The sequence below is a fragment of the Lacerta agilis genome, chromosome 4 (assembly GCF_009819535.1).
Source record: "Lacerta agilis isolate rLacAgi1 chromosome 4, rLacAgi1.pri, whole genome shotgun sequence".
In the NCBI taxonomy this organism is placed as follows: Eukaryota; Metazoa; Chordata; class Lepidosauria; order Squamata; family Lacertidae; genus Lacerta; species Lacerta agilis.
Genome location: NC_046315.1, coordinates 52,352,942 through 52,371,722, shown reverse-complemented (window position 1 = coordinate 52,371,722; position 18,781 = coordinate 52,352,942). Strand labels below are relative to the sequence as shown.

Here is an 18,781-nt window from a genome sequence, read left to right as displayed (position 1 = left end):
ACAGGTGAAAATTTGACTGTTTAGAGCAGGCTTCCTCAACCTCAGCCCTCCAGATGTTTTTGGCCTACAACTCCCATGATCCCCAGCTAGCAGGACCAGTGGTCAGGGATGATGGGAATTGTAGTCTCAAAACATCTGGAGGGCTGAGGTTGAGGAAGCCTGGTTTAGAGGCTTTACGAGTGTGTGTGTTTTTTATGCTGATGAGCTGGATATTCTTGACTGTTCTTGTTTGTTTTGTCTCTGTTTTGTTTTGAGCTTGTTTGGATTATCTATGGCTAAGCTGTTAGCTACTTTGAGTTTCCTAGTGGATAGAAAATTTTAAAATAAATATAAAGTTTATGGGCGAAGCCACTATGAATAATATTCATGTCCTATAGGTGTTAGCTTCACAAAAAGTACCAAAATGCTACAGCCTTCAGAAAAGGACAGATGTGTCAGCTGTCAAGGATAGCTGTGAATATGAAATTAATAACATGGTTGGGCTTTGTGGCAGAATTTTCATGATGGCTGAGAAAGTACTGTAGATTGTTTTGCTTAAGGACAGCAAGTTGCTTTTCTGAAGGTGTTACAGTTTATCCCAGAAAAATAAAAGCTTATTTACAATGCCACTATTGTCTTTATATTTTGAGAACTTAGCATAAAACTCCCTACAAAAGATATTATAAAGCATTTTATAGGGGTTGTGCGTAAGTGACAACAACCACTGCTACTTGCCCCTGAATTAACAAATACAAGGCTGAATTCAATTTGCTGTCATTTACAAACTGTTGAGCAGTGCTTTTGTAGTTTATGATGTCAGGAAAGCACTGGGGTGAATTACAGCCTTCTGTTTACTCAAGAGCTATTTGTTATACAATGTGTTAAAGACATGGTTTGCAAAAAAAGAAACAATTAATGTAATGTTTCTCCCAATGAGAAAAGTGGGGAAATAATGTGTTTCAGTTCAGTGTCTCTGCTCCTATTTCATACTACCTTGTGTTAAGAAAAAAAGAGGGGGGATATTGCATCTTTAAACTGATTTCCAAGAGCCTTCATTTTTCAGTGCTCTGCAGGAAAGGTTCATAGAGTACATTAAGAAAGATGTTTTTGTTCCCCCCACCGTGGGTTTCTATCCCAAGACTGCCAATTAAATTATCCCATAAATCCTCCATTATAGGTAGTAAAACCTAATTTTAGATTTCCTGCCCTCTACAGTGTCTTGCTTGATTGCTACCAGTTGGCTAGAAGTGTAACCTGTTAAGCAGACAATTGTAGAGAATTGCCTGTTCCTGTCTTTGCCACATGTGGAGGCTTATTAATTCTAGGGATTTGCTCATAGGTTTCACTGGCAAAGTTTACCAACAAGTCTCAAAAATGTTTTGTAGCTCCTAAGCTGTTTTAATGGGGAATATATTTGCTGTAGAAACTTACGTCGCAACACATCTCAGATATCACAGTGATAAAAATATTTCCCTATTATGCAGTTCTCATAACCAGCTGTAGTGAGTAAGCACATTTAAACCTCTTTCTAAATTGCTGGCTGCAAAACTAGGTCATAGAGTGTCCCACTAAATCTTCCTCTCTACTCCTACTTTTGCAGTTCCATCTAGTCATTCATAGCTGTCAACCTTTCCCCCTTTTTTGCGGGAAATTCCCTTATTATAGCATTGGGAAACAGCAGGGAGGGTTGACAGCATTTCTCCCCCCCCTCCACCCGTCACCCTCTCACTTAGAGAGTGGCATGTATGTGAAGGTCATACAATTTAAATAATTTAGAATATACTTTAGAGAATAAACTTGGACTGGATGGCCCTTGTGGTCTCTTCCAACTCTATGATTCTAAAAAGAGAGAGAATGTAAGATGAACACCACAAGCAGGGCATGAGCACAAACACTCTGCCACACTATTCAGAGGCATATCACCTCCAATATAGAAAGTATCATACAGCCATTATGGCTAGTAGTCATTGATGGCCTTACCTTGCATGAATTTGTCTAATCTCCTTTAACAGTAATCCAGGTTAGTGGCTCTGTTTTGGAAGCAGCAGTGTTGCTGCTGGCAAGAAACCTGGAGTAAAGCAAAACAACTACCACTGTACTGATGCATTGCCCAGGCTGTGTTAGGGGTAGAAGAGTGCCTTATCCAGTCAGCCCCAGGCTGATGAAGCCCATCAGTGATTAGCTACGTATGTCTTTTAAGGATGTGAAGATGTGAAATGTTCCTATATCCATGGAATGATAAAGAAGAGCTGTGATCCAAAGGGCCCTGCATGCGCTCTACAGTTTAGTTTTGCAGAAACCACCCCCATGGAATCTCCAAATTCTTCTCAGAGCATTTGAGAATTTTGAGGAAGATCGTTTTGAATGGAGACCGCTTCTGCAATGTTGCATGGTATACCCCTCGCCTCCCCAGTCACTCCCCAAACTGCTGTTGTGCTAAATCCCAAAATGGCTTTTCTGAACACGGAGGAAGTTCTAAGTGTAGTTTGGGGTTTTGTGCAGGCAGCTTCTGAACAGGAAAAGCTGCAGAAAAAAAAAATCAGATGTGCAACATGATTCATCTGGCCAAAGCATGCAGACCTATTCATAAGATAGGGTAGAAAGGTAGTTATTATTTTCTTCTGTAGAGACTGTGATTACTTATTACCTACCACAAATCGCTTGGAAAACTTTTTTGTCACTTTGTGCATGTAAAAAACATTCATCACTACCACCTCTGGTGGTAGTGGTTGCTATGTACTGTTGAAATGACCCAAGAACTGCTGACAGCTTGGATCAATATTTTGAGAGCTGTGAATTCTTAAGCGCAGAATCCTGGCTGCCAGTTTTCTTGGCTGGCTTCTTGGAGCAGCTGTTTTAAGTGATACAAACAGCAAACTTGTATTATTCGGAGCTTTGGAGAATTTGTATTTTTAAACAGACAGTGGAAATAAGTGGCCTTCAATAAAACAGCCAGAGTGAATTGTATTACCATTACTCACATGACTTTTGAATGATACTCAGAAGTTGCATCGAAGCTGAAGGTTAGTAAGCCCTAACCATGGTTAAAGCCGGAAGGGGATGTAGGAGATTCCCATTGGAATGAGGAGGAAGCACAAAGCCATGCGGTCTACTCTTCATCCCTTAGCCTTGTTTAAGAGAATGGGAGTGTTTTCCTGCACTGATGTTACAGGATATTTATTGTGAGGGACCCAAGTAATTGAACATTTGGAGTTAAGTGAGAGGACCTTGATCTTTGGAGTGATGCACCAGGAGGAATAAGATGGTAGGTAAGGAATTTGCAAAGTTAAGCAGAGTCCAGTATGATTTCAAATTGGATGGGGGACTGTGTGTTCAGATTCCTGCATTGCAGGGAGTTGGACTAGATGACCCCCTGGGGTCCCTTACAACTCTACAATTTTATGATTCTAAAAGAATAGCTCTGTGGAAAGGAGAGAATATCCAAAATCAATTCAGCAGTGATGGGAGATCTAAACAGTATATGCAAACTGGAATGTATGCCTGCACTCAGTCTGTGGGATATGCTCATTTCTGCATCTAGATCTTTAAACAAGAGAACATACAACAATGTTTATATTTATTGTTTTATCTATTATCTCATTTATTGTATTGGAATTATTGTTTTAAGGTGAAGGTTATTGCAGCTCACCATGAGAAGGGTAGCTTATGGATATTTTATACAAATTAAAATAAATATTTTAAGGGGGTTGGGGAGGGAGGTATTTGTGAAGTGCTGTGGCCCTTCAGGGATAACTGTTGAAATCTCTACCCCCTAAATAAGAGGGTTGAGTGAGGTAGACAGAAAACTGTGGAGGTTTTTTCCTTTTGTCAATCAGATATTGCAGACTTTATGATTTTTAAAAAAATTAAATTTGTGACAATATATGCATGTCTAGACTCTTGTGTCCTTGGGATGGGGCCAGGAATCTACTTAAATAAATAATGCACTGATGTTTCCTCATAAGATTAAACAATTTTATGCCAGTTATCTTTAGTCATTTTCATTTTTCTTCCAATACTGTTGCTGCTGGGAATATAGGACTCTCTCCTGTACTGCATGAAATCTGCTTAAACATGATTCAGAGCACATGTATACTATATAATAATTGAGTCTGCAATTGTTGCATGAGAAAACCATCTCGAAGGTACTTTAAAAAGTGAAACAAGCTTATAATTTTTAGTGTTGCTTGTTCTCTGTTATTAATATATTAGTGAGATTTCCCCCCAAAGGCTCTTATGAGTCCCAAGAGCTATTATTACTAAGTGTTGCATGCTCATTTATTTATTTATGCAATGGTACACTTAAGTATTTTCCACCTAGAAAGCATACATAAAGAGTACATAAAGTTGATTTTCAGAGGTTCAGTTCAATTTTCTACAGGATCTGATTCATAACATGCTAAAGTAGAATTGCAAAGTGGTGAAAGAGGGAGTAAACACTGCTTACTAAAACAAGCTGCACGTTCATAACCAAATTAAATGATAGAGGTGGATAGCAAGAATTAGCTGGCAAGTACCATCATAGTGGTATTAGCTGAAGAAACCAAAAGTTGTATATCCACTCATATTGGTCAGGAAAGTGTAGAAGAGAAGGATTTTAAATTGCATTTTTTTCAACAGGAAAAAGTAAGCAAATTAAGTGGGATTTAAAAGTGCTTCATTTTGGCTTGTTTACATATTTTGGTGTTTATGTGCCCAAGTCTATTCAGCAAAATTCCTGGCAACTGAGGACTGACTATCACATGAAAACTTTATTCTTTGGGGACAATTTCTGTTAGTGAACATTTTGAGCCCAACAAAGCTCTCCTTCCAACAGAACCAATTGAAACTCAACTAAAAATCATGGCACATATCACCAGCTAGTTGTCTGATAAAAGCTGCTCATATTATTTTTATTGTTGACAAAAGCAGAACTCACCATATCCTCACTGGTACAGTCTGCAATACATTTAAATAATATGTTTTGTTGAGTAGTGTTGTTTTATTTCTATTATCTTCATAAACTTTCCTCTTAGTATCCATAAAGTAATAATTTCTAAAATAGAATACAGTGGTGCCTTGGGTTATGAACTTAATTTGTTCCGGAGGTCCCTTCTTAACCCAAAACCGTTCTTAACCTGAGGCGCGCTTTTGCTAATGGGGCCTCCCGCTGCCACCGGCACGCAGTTTCCGTTCTCATCCTGGGGCAATGTTCTCAACCCGAGGTACTGCTTCTGGGTTAGCGGAGTTTGTAACCCAAAGTGTTTGTAATCCGAGGTGCCACTGTAATAGAATAGTACAGTTGGAAGGGACCACAAGGGTCTTCTAGTCCAACCCCCTGCAATGCAGGAATTTTTTTTGCCCAATGTGGGGTTTGAATCCATGACCACGATTACGAGTCTCATGCTCTACCAACAGTAATTAGAGAGAACAAATTTTTGTTGGCTTTGTTTGCTTTGCTAGTTGAGTGACATCTTTCATGCCTTTTTCTGAGATTGGAGAACAGGATTATTAATGATTTTTCTGTGGACCTCCTGTGCTTTTAGATATCAGGAGTAGCTTCCCCTCCCCAATACTTATTTACTTTTGAGGACTGAAACAGAAAGGGACAACTGTTAAGGAGGATTTACCTAGAGTGGCATAATATTACCTGACTTTAGGTCTGCCTCAAAGGTTCTGAAGACTGTGCTTGATTTTGGGGTGGTTTTCTTGATAGGGTACAATTTCTATAAGAAAAATGTTACCATATGTCTAATATATATTTTCTGTGTTTGCAATGGGAAATGTGCAGAGCAATGCAATATTTACATTATGCTAGAGAGAGATTGCAACTATGCTGGCAAACAGGCTCCTACATCCAATGTGTGATTGGCTCGGGACGGAAGGGGAAAACCATGGAAGTGACGACCTGAGCTGGACCCACCTCACTGATCACCCCTCCCCACAAACTGTCCTGCATCACCCAATGCCATGCAGGCTATAAACAACAGTGCGAGACTGGCAAACAAAGAGCAAAACTCTCTCTTCCATCTCGAGAACAATCACACAAAATTGTGCTACAATATCTTCAACAGCGTGCAGTTTGGAATGGTCTGATCTGCCATGTGGATTCAAAATAATGGGGAATATTAGTTAAATTACTTTTGTTCACAGTTCATTGAACACCTACAGTTCACCTTCCCAGCCCCTGTTCATACAGGATGGATTGTGCCTGTGATTAAGGTCAAACTATCACATAGCTAGGAAGCACATTTGTAGTTGTGCTCTGTATTATTACTGCTCATGGTGGAAAGGACTGTCCTATTGTTTCAACCTTTAACGGTAGTCTTAAGATTGACATGCTACCATTGAGAACTTTGTGGATTATTATGAATGTGCCATGGGTGGGACAATGGTTCTTGTGTGCCACAACTGTGTCACATATAGCAACTCTGAAGTCTGCTGTGGCATTGCTGACAACAGTTGGGTCCAACTTGTGATACTGTGCATTCCAAAGTCTGTGCTGCTATATATAACACCAGTCTGTAAACTCCATTTGGACTTCTAATTGTATACTTCTATTTTTATTTTGAAAGTGTTGATAGTGTTATTATATGCCTGATAATAAATTTTCAATTTTGTATTGATATAATATTGCCAATTCCCTGTATACATGTGTGTGTACATACATATATGTATAGTGAGACAGTTTCCAAGCATAGTGAAACTGCATACTCCACGTAGCATGGAAGAGTCCTGTGGACCAGCTGCTGCAGATGCATTGAACATCAGATTCAGATGCTCATCTGGTCGCCATTGAATTTAATGGCTGTAAATGGTGATGAACATCCCTATCCAGTATCATTAGCTCCACACAGCAAAGCATGACTGGAGGAGTTGGATTGGTGCCAATGAAATGTAATCAGAAATTCTTTGAAACTTGGAACTCTTAGGCTATCCATTAGTCTCTGTTATCATGACACTTAAGAACTTGTAGAGTGACCTTTATTTGCTTCAAAGCAAAAGCCCCACCTCAACAGAGCAGATGGAAACTGTTGCCTTACTTAAATCAAACTGAAAACTGAGTCTCTACTAGCATAACCCTGTTCATGAGTGCCCCTAAATTCAGTAGGGTTTACTCCATAGTAAGGACACGGGTGGTGCTGTGGGTTAAACCACAGAGCCTAGGGCTTGCCGATCAGAATGACGGCGGTTTGAATCCCCGTGACGGGGTGAGCTCCCCTTGCTCGGTCCCTGCTCCTGCCAACCTATCAATTCAAAAGCATGTCAAAGTGCAAGTAGATAAATAGGTACTGCTCCGGCGGGAAGGTAAACGGTGTTTCCGTGCACTGCTCTGGTTCGCCAGAAGCGGCTTAGTCATGCTGGCCACATGACCTGGAAGCTGTACGCCAGCTCCCTTGGCCAATAAAGCAAGATGAGCGTCACAACCCCAGAGTCGTCCATGACTGGACCTAATGGTCAGGGGTCCCTTTACCTTTACAGACATGTAAGATTGCAGCAGAATACATTTATTAGCTGCAACCAGAGGAAAACACAGTATATGAGTGAATCTCCTATGCAATTGGCAATCTGGATATAATGCAGTGCTGGGAGTAATCAATTATGTATCATTTGTGGACTAAAAACAACATGCTAATCGTATTTGCTGAATTGATTTTTGTTCTGGATATGGGATGAATAAGCAAATGAGCTATTTCTGCTTCCACTTCTTGGACATCCCTAGCCATTTAATATCTGCTCTGATGTGGACATTTCTTAGGCAGGGAACTTCCCCTGCTGTGTTGTCTTAGATAGTGAGCACCCTTTCAAAGGACAAAGAAATTGACGAGCTGCATTTATACTTATGAAAATAATTATCTTCAAGGTCTTAGATTTTACACCTCAAAAAGGAGAGAGATTCTGTTCTTCATGTATGAAACTGGTTTAATCTCCTGGCAAGTGGAAAAGATGTGAGGCCAAAATTATGCATTTGATCACTGTGAAGTATTTATAGATATTATTAAGATGTACTGTACTTGAGACAAAATGAAAACAACACAGTAAAGTCCAGAAATCACAGCATTATTTACTGAGGATGACATATTTTTCCAGCAGACATGGTTTAGGTGTGGACATAACATATTTTTATTTCTGCAATATATGCTAGCATTTTATTAATTTTTAAATGGCAATGGGCAAAAACAGCCTTTTTTATATATCTCCTCCCATATTTTTTGTAATAAAATGAACACTTATTGAAAATATCTTTCCTTTTAAAATATTTGATGTTTGCACAGCTGTTATTTTTTCCCTTTTAAAATTCATTTTAAATGCAGGTGCCAACATCAAAAAAATCCAAATAGAAATAAGGAGTTTATGCCAAAGAATAACATGGATAGAAAGCATGAAATATTGTAAATAAAAAGGATTCCAAGAATGTCAGCATTTCTAATGCAGTTTGCTTCAAATATTATACAGGTTCTTCACAATGACACAAGTTTCAAAATAAAACTTTTATTGGTCAAACTGTTGCTATTTTGGTGGCTCAGAGAATTATATATACGTATATATTTCCCCAGCCATTCTGGGTGGCTTACAGACACAAACCATTATGTCTTTGCTCCAATAGCAACTCATTTCTGTAAACTGATAAAATAGCTTTAAGATAGGAGGAGTTTGAAAGTGCCTTGTTAGGTTGTGAGTTAGAACTAAGAAAGTCATTCCTTCCCCACAGCAGATCCTGAGCTTCTGAATACAATCATAACCAACAATCTGAAGTATGTCACTAAATAACAGAGAAGTAAATAACAGCATTGCTGCATGTAGTTACAGTGGTACCTCAGGTTACATACACTTCAGGTTACATACTCCGCTAACCCAGAAATAACACTTCAGGTTAAGAACTTTACTTTAGGATAAGAACAGAAATCGTGCTCTGGCGGCGCAGCAGCAGCGGGAGGCCCCATTAGCTAAAGTGGTGCTTCAGGGTAAGAACAGTTTCAGTTTAAGAACGGACCTCCGGAACGAATTAAGTACGTAACCAGAGGTACCACTGTACCTCGATCCAGAGACAGCAAGCCACACAGACTGAGTGCTGTGCAGGACAGAGAAGGGAAACTGCAGTCATTGTTACAAAACATCACAGTACACTATTTGGAACTCTGTAGGATTCTAGGTAGCTGCAAGGCACACAGCCTAGTTTGGGCCAAGTATTAGTAGGCATTTGTTTGAACCAGAGTTCTATGTTCATTTTGCATCATAGATGTTGACTAGCTGTAAGTAGGGATGGGGGAGAAATACCATTCAATTCACATTTTCAGCTGAATTTGTTGAATTCACACTTTCTGGGACAATATGAGAACCGAAACACAGCCATCCTTTGAAAGTCACACTTACCTGAATTTTGTGATGTAGTTTTCCAACTGAAGAGTGCTTACAAAAATGCATGCATTAGGAGAAAGTGTGCATAAAATGGATCTGTTCATGAGAATTCCATACAATATTGCATTATATTAGGGGACATCATTTGCAAAAATGTGTATACTAATCAAAACTGAGTACAACAATGTGTTTATTAGGAGAAATTTGCAGTAAAATGCTGTTGAATTTTGATGAGGCTTAAAAATAACAACCTCAGATTGCTGTAGAAAAGTGAACATCTGCATTTAAGAGTGGCAAAATAAGACACTGAAATTGAGTGAGGCTTGGAGGATGGTGACAAGAAAGAGGCCTTTTTGGTTGTGCCTCTCCAATTATGGAATGCTGTTCCCAGTGAAGCCTGACTGGGGCTGATCTTACTTTTTCATTGCCAGATTAAAACCTATCTCTATTCCCAGACACTTGGTGTTGTGTGACAGGCAAATTACATTAGCTTTTGGCTGGTAATTGTGAATTGGTATTATGCAAAATATGCTTTTATCCTGGTTTTATTACAGTGGTGTCTTTTAAGTATTTATGATGTTGTTTTATTTTGTTTAAATTGTTGTTATGAATTTGCTTTAATTTATTTTGTATCTTTTCAAAAAAAATGTAAGTCACTGTGGGACTAATTTTGTGTGAGGCATCTTCTAAATTAAATAATAAATGGGATGCATTTTATTGATCCCAGTAGAATTTATTTCTAAATAAATGGGCCAAGAATAGAAAATGTTCACAACTGAACAGAACTGCAGTTCCCATTGGGTACAGCTTTAATTTGATCCACCCCCTCTTGTGTGTGTATTCCCATGGGCTGTGTGGTTTCCCACTAGGAATGCACAAAATTCTTTAACCTCCATTTGGTATCGCATTCATGTATATGTGTATCCTGTAACAGGATAAGCATCAGAGATTAATCATTGGTGAACATTTTAGTACAGTATTGAGAGAGACATTTAACTCCCAAAATATGGAAAGCGGTCATTACAGTTAAATGTGTCAGATGTGACTCAGAGGTCTCCTTTCCTTTCCTCATTCTTTTAATTTCATTTTAACCACATTTGCAAGTGGTCAGGATTGAAGATATACACTTCGGGGATACTGAGCTTCTTAATGCTATTTTGGGAGATCCAGGAATAGCTGCACTGCATTTCATATGGATGCATAATCCAAGTTATATAGCTTTGAATAAGAATGTGGTCTTTGGGGGGGGGGGAAGATAGATGAAAGGGTCTAATAATAACCTTTTACAGGTTGCTGCCTAAAGTTCCTACTGTAGGAGAATTGACTTTAGTATCATTTCCTCTCTTAAGATGTGAGGGTTAGAATATAAATAAAGCAATAGATTTATCTAACTTGTAGTGTGGAAATTTGACTTCTACGCACACATCCACATTCTGAACAGGGATTTACGGAGCATCTGCTAGACAGATGTAGTCATTCAGTGAACCTCTAGGAGCATGGCATGGTTGTGTAGCTGTATTCATTCACATACATAAATGGAAATACTACTGAATAGCAATTCTCTATCACCTATCTGAAGAGTGTACTAACGATTTTTGAAGGAGCAGGCATTATCACTGTTCACAGATATTGTAAAATGCTTACTCTATCCTTTTCAGATGATTCAGTATTTAGTTCACTGTTTATGTAGATAGCCCCAAGAGGATCAGTATGTCCTAAGACAATGTCTAGATGCAGACATGGTCTAGATGAGGGCTAATAAACAGTGAGTGAATCCAACAAGACGGAGACCCCAGGGATGATGGTGCCCAAGTCTGAAGATTGGGTTGTGTACCAACTCTGGATGAGATTGCGCTCCATCTGAAGGAGCAGGTGCATAGTTTGGGGGGTGCTCCTAGATGCATGGCTGTCACTAGAGGCCTAGGTGACTTCAGTGATGAAGAGAACATTTCCTAATAAGGCAATTTATCAACTTGCATTTTTGGGCCATATGAATCTCACTCCCACCCCTCCATTCAGATAGCGTGAGGAAATAGGCTTCTGTGTATGTGCATCCCCTTCTGAGCAAATGACAAGCATGGCACAGATCAGGTAGCTAGTACCTTTACCATCAACAGTAGAAGATTATGGATCACGACTCATGACTCAGTGGGTAGAGCATGAGACTCTTGATCTCAGGGTCATGGGTTCGAGCCTCACATTGTGCAAGAGATGCCTGTAGTGCAAGGGGATTGGACTAGATGACCCTCGGGATCCCTTCCAACTGTACAATTCCATGATTCTAAAAATAGAGGGACTACTATTCTACAACCTAAAAAGTGACAGGTGCCCCATCACCTTTCTACCAGAAGTCCCACCCCTTTTCTTAGTAGTCCCACCTTTTGATATAAATAATATATCACTTGATAGAGGTAGCTGAAGCCCATGCCCATCCCTCTTAAAACAAGGGACTAGTATTGTTCATTTAGTACTTGCATATCTATTTCCAGGCCCAGGTGTGCTTTAAAACAAAACAAAACTGTACAGTATTACTTTTGTTCTTCAAGCTGAATTGTCAGAAACTTTTCATGCTAATAATAGCTGAATTTGTATATGAATGCTTTCAGTTATGTTAACCCCTACCTGTAGTCTGAAATACTATTGGTCAGATTTGCCATGTCACCTGCTATTTGTGAGAGTTAGACCTAGGTCATTTCCTTTATGTGGAACAGATCTTTGTATTCCTGGCAGGCAGGAACAAGGATCCACTTAGTGATGCATGTATTATGGCTGTCTTCTCTCTAGTTTTTTTAAATTATTATTTCTGAGTAAACATGCATAGGATTGTGCTGATAGTTTGCCCCTTTTGGAAAACTGATGATTTGTTCTGAAGTCTCAACAGTTCCCTTCCCTGATTGATGTGGAGGCTCTGACTAAATTGTTGACTCTGGCTTCTAGCCTCCATGTTCCATCTCACATTGTCCAGGCAGGCCCACTGACCCTCCAAGATGACCTTTTTGGAGAAGCAGGTAGTTGTATTGGGAAGGAAGGGATGATATGTTTTCCTTTGGTGAACTTCCTTAACTCACATTAGGATGCAAACCAGTGTGCTGTTCTGAGGTACCACTGTTGCTCCACCTGAAAAATGGTTTCAGCTGTTCCCTTTGTAGTAACTCCCGCTTTCCCTCTCATGCAGGCTCTGAAGATATCTGTCAACTTGGGGAAAGAGATTTTCAGCAGCTTGCAGAACCAACTGTCACTTCCAATAACTTCTCTATTGATTTTCTTTCAGTTGGCCTGTCTCTGTGTTCACTGGTTAACATAGCAACCACTGTTACTCATCCAGCTGCCTCCCTCTCACAGGGGTGGGCATGCTCAATTGTGTCTGAAGCCAGGGTTGATGTCATAGTACTGGCAAAACTTGAGGTTTTTCAGAATATTTTCCTCCTAGTGGGCACCTTCTGCCCAAACCCTTTTTCTTTTATTTTTTGGTTGTGTATGATGAGAGAACAGAAAGTGTAGATAGATAGACCATGAAAAAAGCACTCATTTTTAGGCTCACATGGCTTATTGTGTTTGAGACAGATACTATTTCATGTGAAGTACCCTTGTTTAGGTTTGCATAATATGCCAATTTATGACAAATTAGTCCATTTACAGCCACAAATTATGTATTTTATGACTGCGAAGTTAAGAAAGCCAATAATAATCTGGCCCAGGGAATTTTTGGCATACTATCAAGAGCACATATAATATATCTGAGCTCCTGGGAGTTTGTGTAATGGCAAAGTCTGAGTCAGATGAGTACCAGTTTCAGTGGGACTGGGTGCAGACCATCAGTTGTGTTGTTTCATGTGCTTCATTCATTCTAGAAGGACTTATCTGAGGCTCTCTACTGTACGTGGGGAGATGTCTAATCCTTTCCGTACACACCATTTTTTCAGCCACCCATTCCTTATACAAAGGCGGCAATTAACCCTCTTGATGGAAAGACAGGCATGGTAAATGGATCTGCCCATTCACCCTAGCAGGGCTTTAGCAGCTTTGCAGAGAAGAGGTTTCAGTCAGGAAAATAATGTGGGAAGAAAAGGTAAAACAGCCCTCTCCTCCTATTGCAACAGCATCATTGTTTTGGTCCAGTTTGAGCCCTGCATATGTACGCTTTTCAGGTTTTTTTCTCTCTTCATTTTGAATAGGTTGAGAGGTCTAGCCATTGTCTCCCAGGTTCTGTGCAGTTTGGCCATGTGATTCTAATATTTGATCCTATTTGTTGTTGTCATAGCAGCTTACAGGAGCAGGCTATTAAAGCAATCATATAAACATATTGTTAAACACTACCCCAGTCTCAAGTGGTGAGATGTTCCAGGAGTTTCAGGTGCTCACCCAGGGTTTGGTTTCTCAGAATGAGGGACAGTGGAGACTGTGGTGTCTTTATGATATGTGGTTTATTTACACATATACAATCTGAGTCTATGGTGGAGGGGCTCACAGCATTAACAACCCAAAGAGGTCTTGCTTCTCCCACAGCCACAGTCTTGGATTCAAGCAAAGATCAGGCATGGCTCTGTCTCTCTGGCTTCCCAGCCTGCTTCCTCCTGCTTCTACTTATAGCTCAAACACCTCAACTCTTGCCGTTGTTCTTTTGAACTAACTAGCTGTCAGTTGAGGGAGTGGGGCTCCCACCCATTTGGCTTCTGCCATAGAGCCATTTCCTTTGTTAACTTACAGCCTGTACTTAGGGGGTCATTACCAAGAAACTTTTCTAGCTATACCAGCAATTGAATCTTTGTTGGATCCAGGAATTAAAAGGGACTCAGGCATACAGCTTACCCCAACAAAACTATTAAAACTTTAAAAAAAAATGTTTTCCAGGTGACCTAGGCAAAGTTTCAGGAATGAATTTCTTATGAACTGAGTTGATTTTTTAAAAAACAGATTTGGAAAATAAATTATATGTACCTAATAATAGTGTGAATTATTCATCTGTGGCAATATTTGCACATAGTGTGATGACAAAAATAAGCGATTGTTCATTATTAGGATTTTCTTTGTCACATCGTCACATTTTTCCAGTGGCTATAAAAATGTTCCACACAACCAAGAAAGTGAAATAAAAACCACACAGAAGTGTGCCTAGCTCCTCTTTCAACAGCTTTTTGGCATCATCTGTCAAGTCTGGCATTTTCCAATTCATAAACTCTTATATTTTAATGTATGACATTTAAAGAGCTAAAAATAATCACTCTGCAAAAAAGAACAATGGATAATATTGTTTAAATCTAGAAAAGATTTTGCAGTTAAAAAATAAATTTGGCTAATTTGTGAAGCAATCAATCATTAGAAAAGCAAGATCACATTTGTGTGCGTGAAATTTTATATACCCAAAGAAGTCACACCAGTGGTCATATAAACAGGATTTTTGCCTGCACAGTGAATGATTGTCTAGGTCTTTAAAACTGTGTTTCCTTTATTCTTTGGGATTGGGTTTGGGTCTCTTAAGTAAAAGAGAGTTCTCCAAAGATATAAGACTTTGTCACAATAAAGTGCTTTGTTTATTATTTTATTTTGAATGTTTACAAACAGCTCAATATTTAGAAAAATCTCAAAGCAGTATATGTGAAATAAAAAAATACAATAGCCTACATGATACAACAAAAGAGGTCCAACAGGATACTCAAATGTCAGTGGCAACCATAAACAAACAAACAAACAAGGTTTAAGCTGGCTGAAAACACTGAAAATACAAAAATGCTTACCTAATTTAGGGAGGCAGAATAATCCCTAGAACAGGAGCCATGGAAGTAAAAGCTGTGCTCTAACTAGCCACCAAATGAATCTGTGGAACACATGGCACCACCAGGAAGGTCTCATCTGACAATCCCAGTAACTGAATCCATCTATGGGGAGAAGGCAATCTCTTAGGGGTCTATGTAAGAAGTTGTTTAGGGCTTTGTAAATTAGTAAGATAAACTTCAACTTTGCCAGGTAGCATATTGGCAATCTGTGCATTTCTTTTAATAAGTCATTACCTGCCAGTCTTTCTGTTGTGTGCTCTGCACCAGCTTCAGCTTCCAGATCAATATTAAGGATACCCCTCCATTGTCTCTCGACCTTAAGGACATGGACATGGACTATGTATGTAGAGACAGCAACAATATATCATTCCCCATAGCACCAGCTGATTGCCCTCCCAATAAGCTCAGACATCTTAGCTTTTGATACTGTACAATTCATTCCTGGCTGGCCCCCTGAACACCTTCCAGGGCCCACATGTCCTGTTCACACCCTTTTTGAGTGTTTTCCTGGGCAGAAAGGTGTTCTTCAACACTGACAATGCTTCCTATTTACTTAGAAGATAGAATGGATGGGTGGGTGTGCATAGAAACTTGTTGTTAATTAAATGTATATCCCACTCTAGCTTCCAAAGGATCCCATATGTGCACACTTTAATCTAGTATATACATTTTCCTATCCATTACTTGGCCGAAGAACTGCATTGCAAAGGAGGAGTGAATTTCAAAAGATGGCTGTGTTTCAGTTCACTTTTAGAAAGTGCAAATTAGGTTGATTCACCTTTAAATGAACTGAGTTTTATTTCTCCTCCATCCCCAGCTGTCATTGGCCTGCATCTCACCCATGTGTTTCCCTGGTAAAAGAAGAACATGAGGTACTGTACCTCCAACTCATTGCTAGAGGGTCGAATACTGAATACAGCAACATCATTTCACACTGGGGAATGCTTGAGGGAGGTTTTGGTTTCTTGAACCCCTTAATCATACACCTGTGATTTTCACAGTATTTCGGAGGATCCTCCTGAATGTGTTTTTTTCTGCCAATGAGTGAATGAATTATTGTATTATTCTTTGGAAGAAGATAATTGTTTCTAATTTATAAAGTGCTTAGCACAATATTTAGAGCTGACATTTGGGTGTTGGTGGGAATACCTATTTCTCACTATTCTATTACCTCCTAGGGCCCCTGCTTCACACATTACAGCAGAGATAAGCTGAATCTGGTTAGCTGTCAAGGCATGGCTACAGACAATTTATGAATTGTCTTGAGTTAGATCAATGGATGGCTTAAAAAGAAAAGAAAAGAATGAGCCCAGCAGCTTCAGAATTCTGTAAATGGAATGCCAATGTAATTGATATAATCAATATTGATTTTAATAATTCTATGTATGTAGAGCAGTTGGGTTATAAATGGTCTTATATTTCTCTTCAAAGTATATATTTTTTTAAAAAAAATCTTGTACTTACATGATTCTATCTTCTTGGCTCTACAGTTGCCTTGGGGTCTGACCTTCTGGTACATACGCTGGCTGTTAAAGGACATGATTCAAACTGTCCCAGATCCAGTAGCTCATATCAAGGTAAATTTCATGTTTGCTTACAGGTCTCTTGACGGCTGATTACGCATTAGCTAAATGTCTATCCAAAGGTGGCTATGGCAAGAGAAGACCAGTGAAAGGGGATTGGGGAGATACTACACAGCTTCTGCTCCTCCTCCTGCTTACCACTAGAGCTTCTTCTATATCTAATTTGTCCGGGGAGCCAGCTAGGACCTTCTGCCTTAGAACTTGCTACCAACTGTGTCAGGGAGAGATCAAAGAAGGCCAAGTGGCTATCTATGCTACATAAAAGTGTCTAATTTTCTCAAGTCACTCATGGTGGCCTTGGCATTCTTTGAGTTTAATGCAGGTGGGAAAATATGATGAGACGAGAAGTTGAAGTAGCTCTGGACCTGCTATTTCCCTTCAATAGTGATGGAGCCTCCCAACAACTGCAGCTTATCTGGATGGTGCTGGGATGGGGAAGGGTGGCTGCAAAATTAGAGGTGCACAGGTGCACCACTGGGGTGAATCTAGTGCTCCTGTTGATGGATCCATGCAGCCCCAATCTTGCCACTGCCTTGCCCCACCACAGTGTGGTCCAGGTAGTCTACAACCATGCTAGTCTGGAGGGCATTTCCGTCCCACCACACACCAGCCATTTTCCAGCCCTTCCATCATGCTGGCTTGTAACAAAGAGACAAAAGTGGGGAATGAGCTTTTTAAAACAACAACAACAACAACAACAAAAACCCAAAACAAACAGGCATGCAACACAACTGACATGGTTTTATCTTCCAAAGCTGTCCCTTAACAAGTGTTTTGAACTATTAAGGCTTTTTTCCCAGAAAGTGTGGAGGTTCCAGAAGTTTAGATAGGGTATCAGTTAAGTAAGCCTCACAGAAAACTACTGTCTGTGCTGCAGTTTGATAATATTCAAATTGCTAATCCCTATAGATTGAACACACTTTTTTTGCAGACCATTTCACCGCCTACTAGAGTCACTGATTGAATCTGCAAATTTGAGTGAGAATTAGAAGATGTTCAATATGTAGGTCAGGTCAGGCTGCAATTGAAAAAGAAATATCACTGAGCACTCCTGCCACAAACAACAGTATGGTTTGTATTTTAGGCAACTTACTTGATATCAGGCAAATGGTCGGGAGCCATGAACAATAGGAATTCTCTTAAGGGTGGGTATGCACTACATTTTGTTGCAGGTCCTGCTTTTGCATTTCCTAATAATGCATGATTCCATTGTCATTTTGCTGCACATTCCTGCATTGTGTCTTCCTTGTGTAACAAGGCACAGCCTGTAAAGTTACAGATACCACAAGAGAAATATTGTGGAAATGTAATAGTGTGAATGAAGCCCATCAGTACAGATTGAATTGAATTTCCTCTCCCTTCTTTGTATTCTTTTGATATTGTAGTGCTGAATGTTTAAATGAGTGCATAGCTCTGGTAGGTCTAAACACAATGACTTCTCCTATAAAGGAGATGTCACTTTAAAGTGGAAATCTATGTGCTTTTATGTAACATGCATTTTAAAAAATGAGTACTTCCACGTGTTTATAAAACACCGAGCATGCTAGATCCTATTCACTTACAGTACTTGGAGCTTGTATCACTATAGCTTTTTGAATGAAGATTGGGTTGCTTGTACTGAATCAAGATGTGCATTTTAACAGGGTTTGGTTTTGCTAGTAAAGTATGGGATCAAACACAAAGGCAGTTTAATGGAAGAACAGTATGCCTGTTAGAAAAGGAAAGGCTTTGCCATTAGCGTATCTATTTTTCCTTTGAACTTCATTCTTAAAAAGGTAACCAAACCAGAAAATTTCTTAAACTTTTCATAATGAGAAAGAAGACTATAAATGTTTTTGGAAAGGTCAGAACTTGCCTTATTCCTTTTGCAAGTGCAATTCTAATTGCAGTTTATGTTGGCTTTCAAGTGACTACAGTATTTTGTTCTACTGTTCATTAAAAACAAGGAACAAGTAGTGGTAACTATAGAAACACGTTGCACTAATGATAATTCAATGTGATGTTGTTCATTTGTAAAAGAAGGCAAGTTGTACCAAGTTCTATTTTCAGTGATTTGGTGTGGAAAATACTTTTTTTGTTGGTACCTTTGGAGAGAAGCAATGCTCA

The 18,781-nt window shown here is 39.4% G+C and overlaps 1 protein-coding gene across 7 annotated transcripts in view; it reads left to right on the top strand.

Moving 5' to 3' along the window:
- Positions 1-18,781, top strand: part of ERG (ETS transcription factor ERG) — a 110,991-nt gene that overhangs the window by 20,561 nt on the left and 71,649 nt on the right. For 6 of the 7 annotated variants that reach the window (XM_033147025.1, XM_033147032.1, XM_033147031.1 and 3 more), the window contains exon 2: positions 16,583-16,669. In XM_033147025.1, the coding sequence (XP_033002916.1) occupies positions 16,631-16,669 (39 nt within the window). In that variant the 5' untranslated portion in view covers positions 16,583-16,630. Of the gene's footprint in view, positions 1-15,909; positions 15,994-16,582; positions 16,670-18,781 lie in introns of all 7 variants that reach the window. The other variant, XM_033147026.1, reaches the window with a different exon arrangement.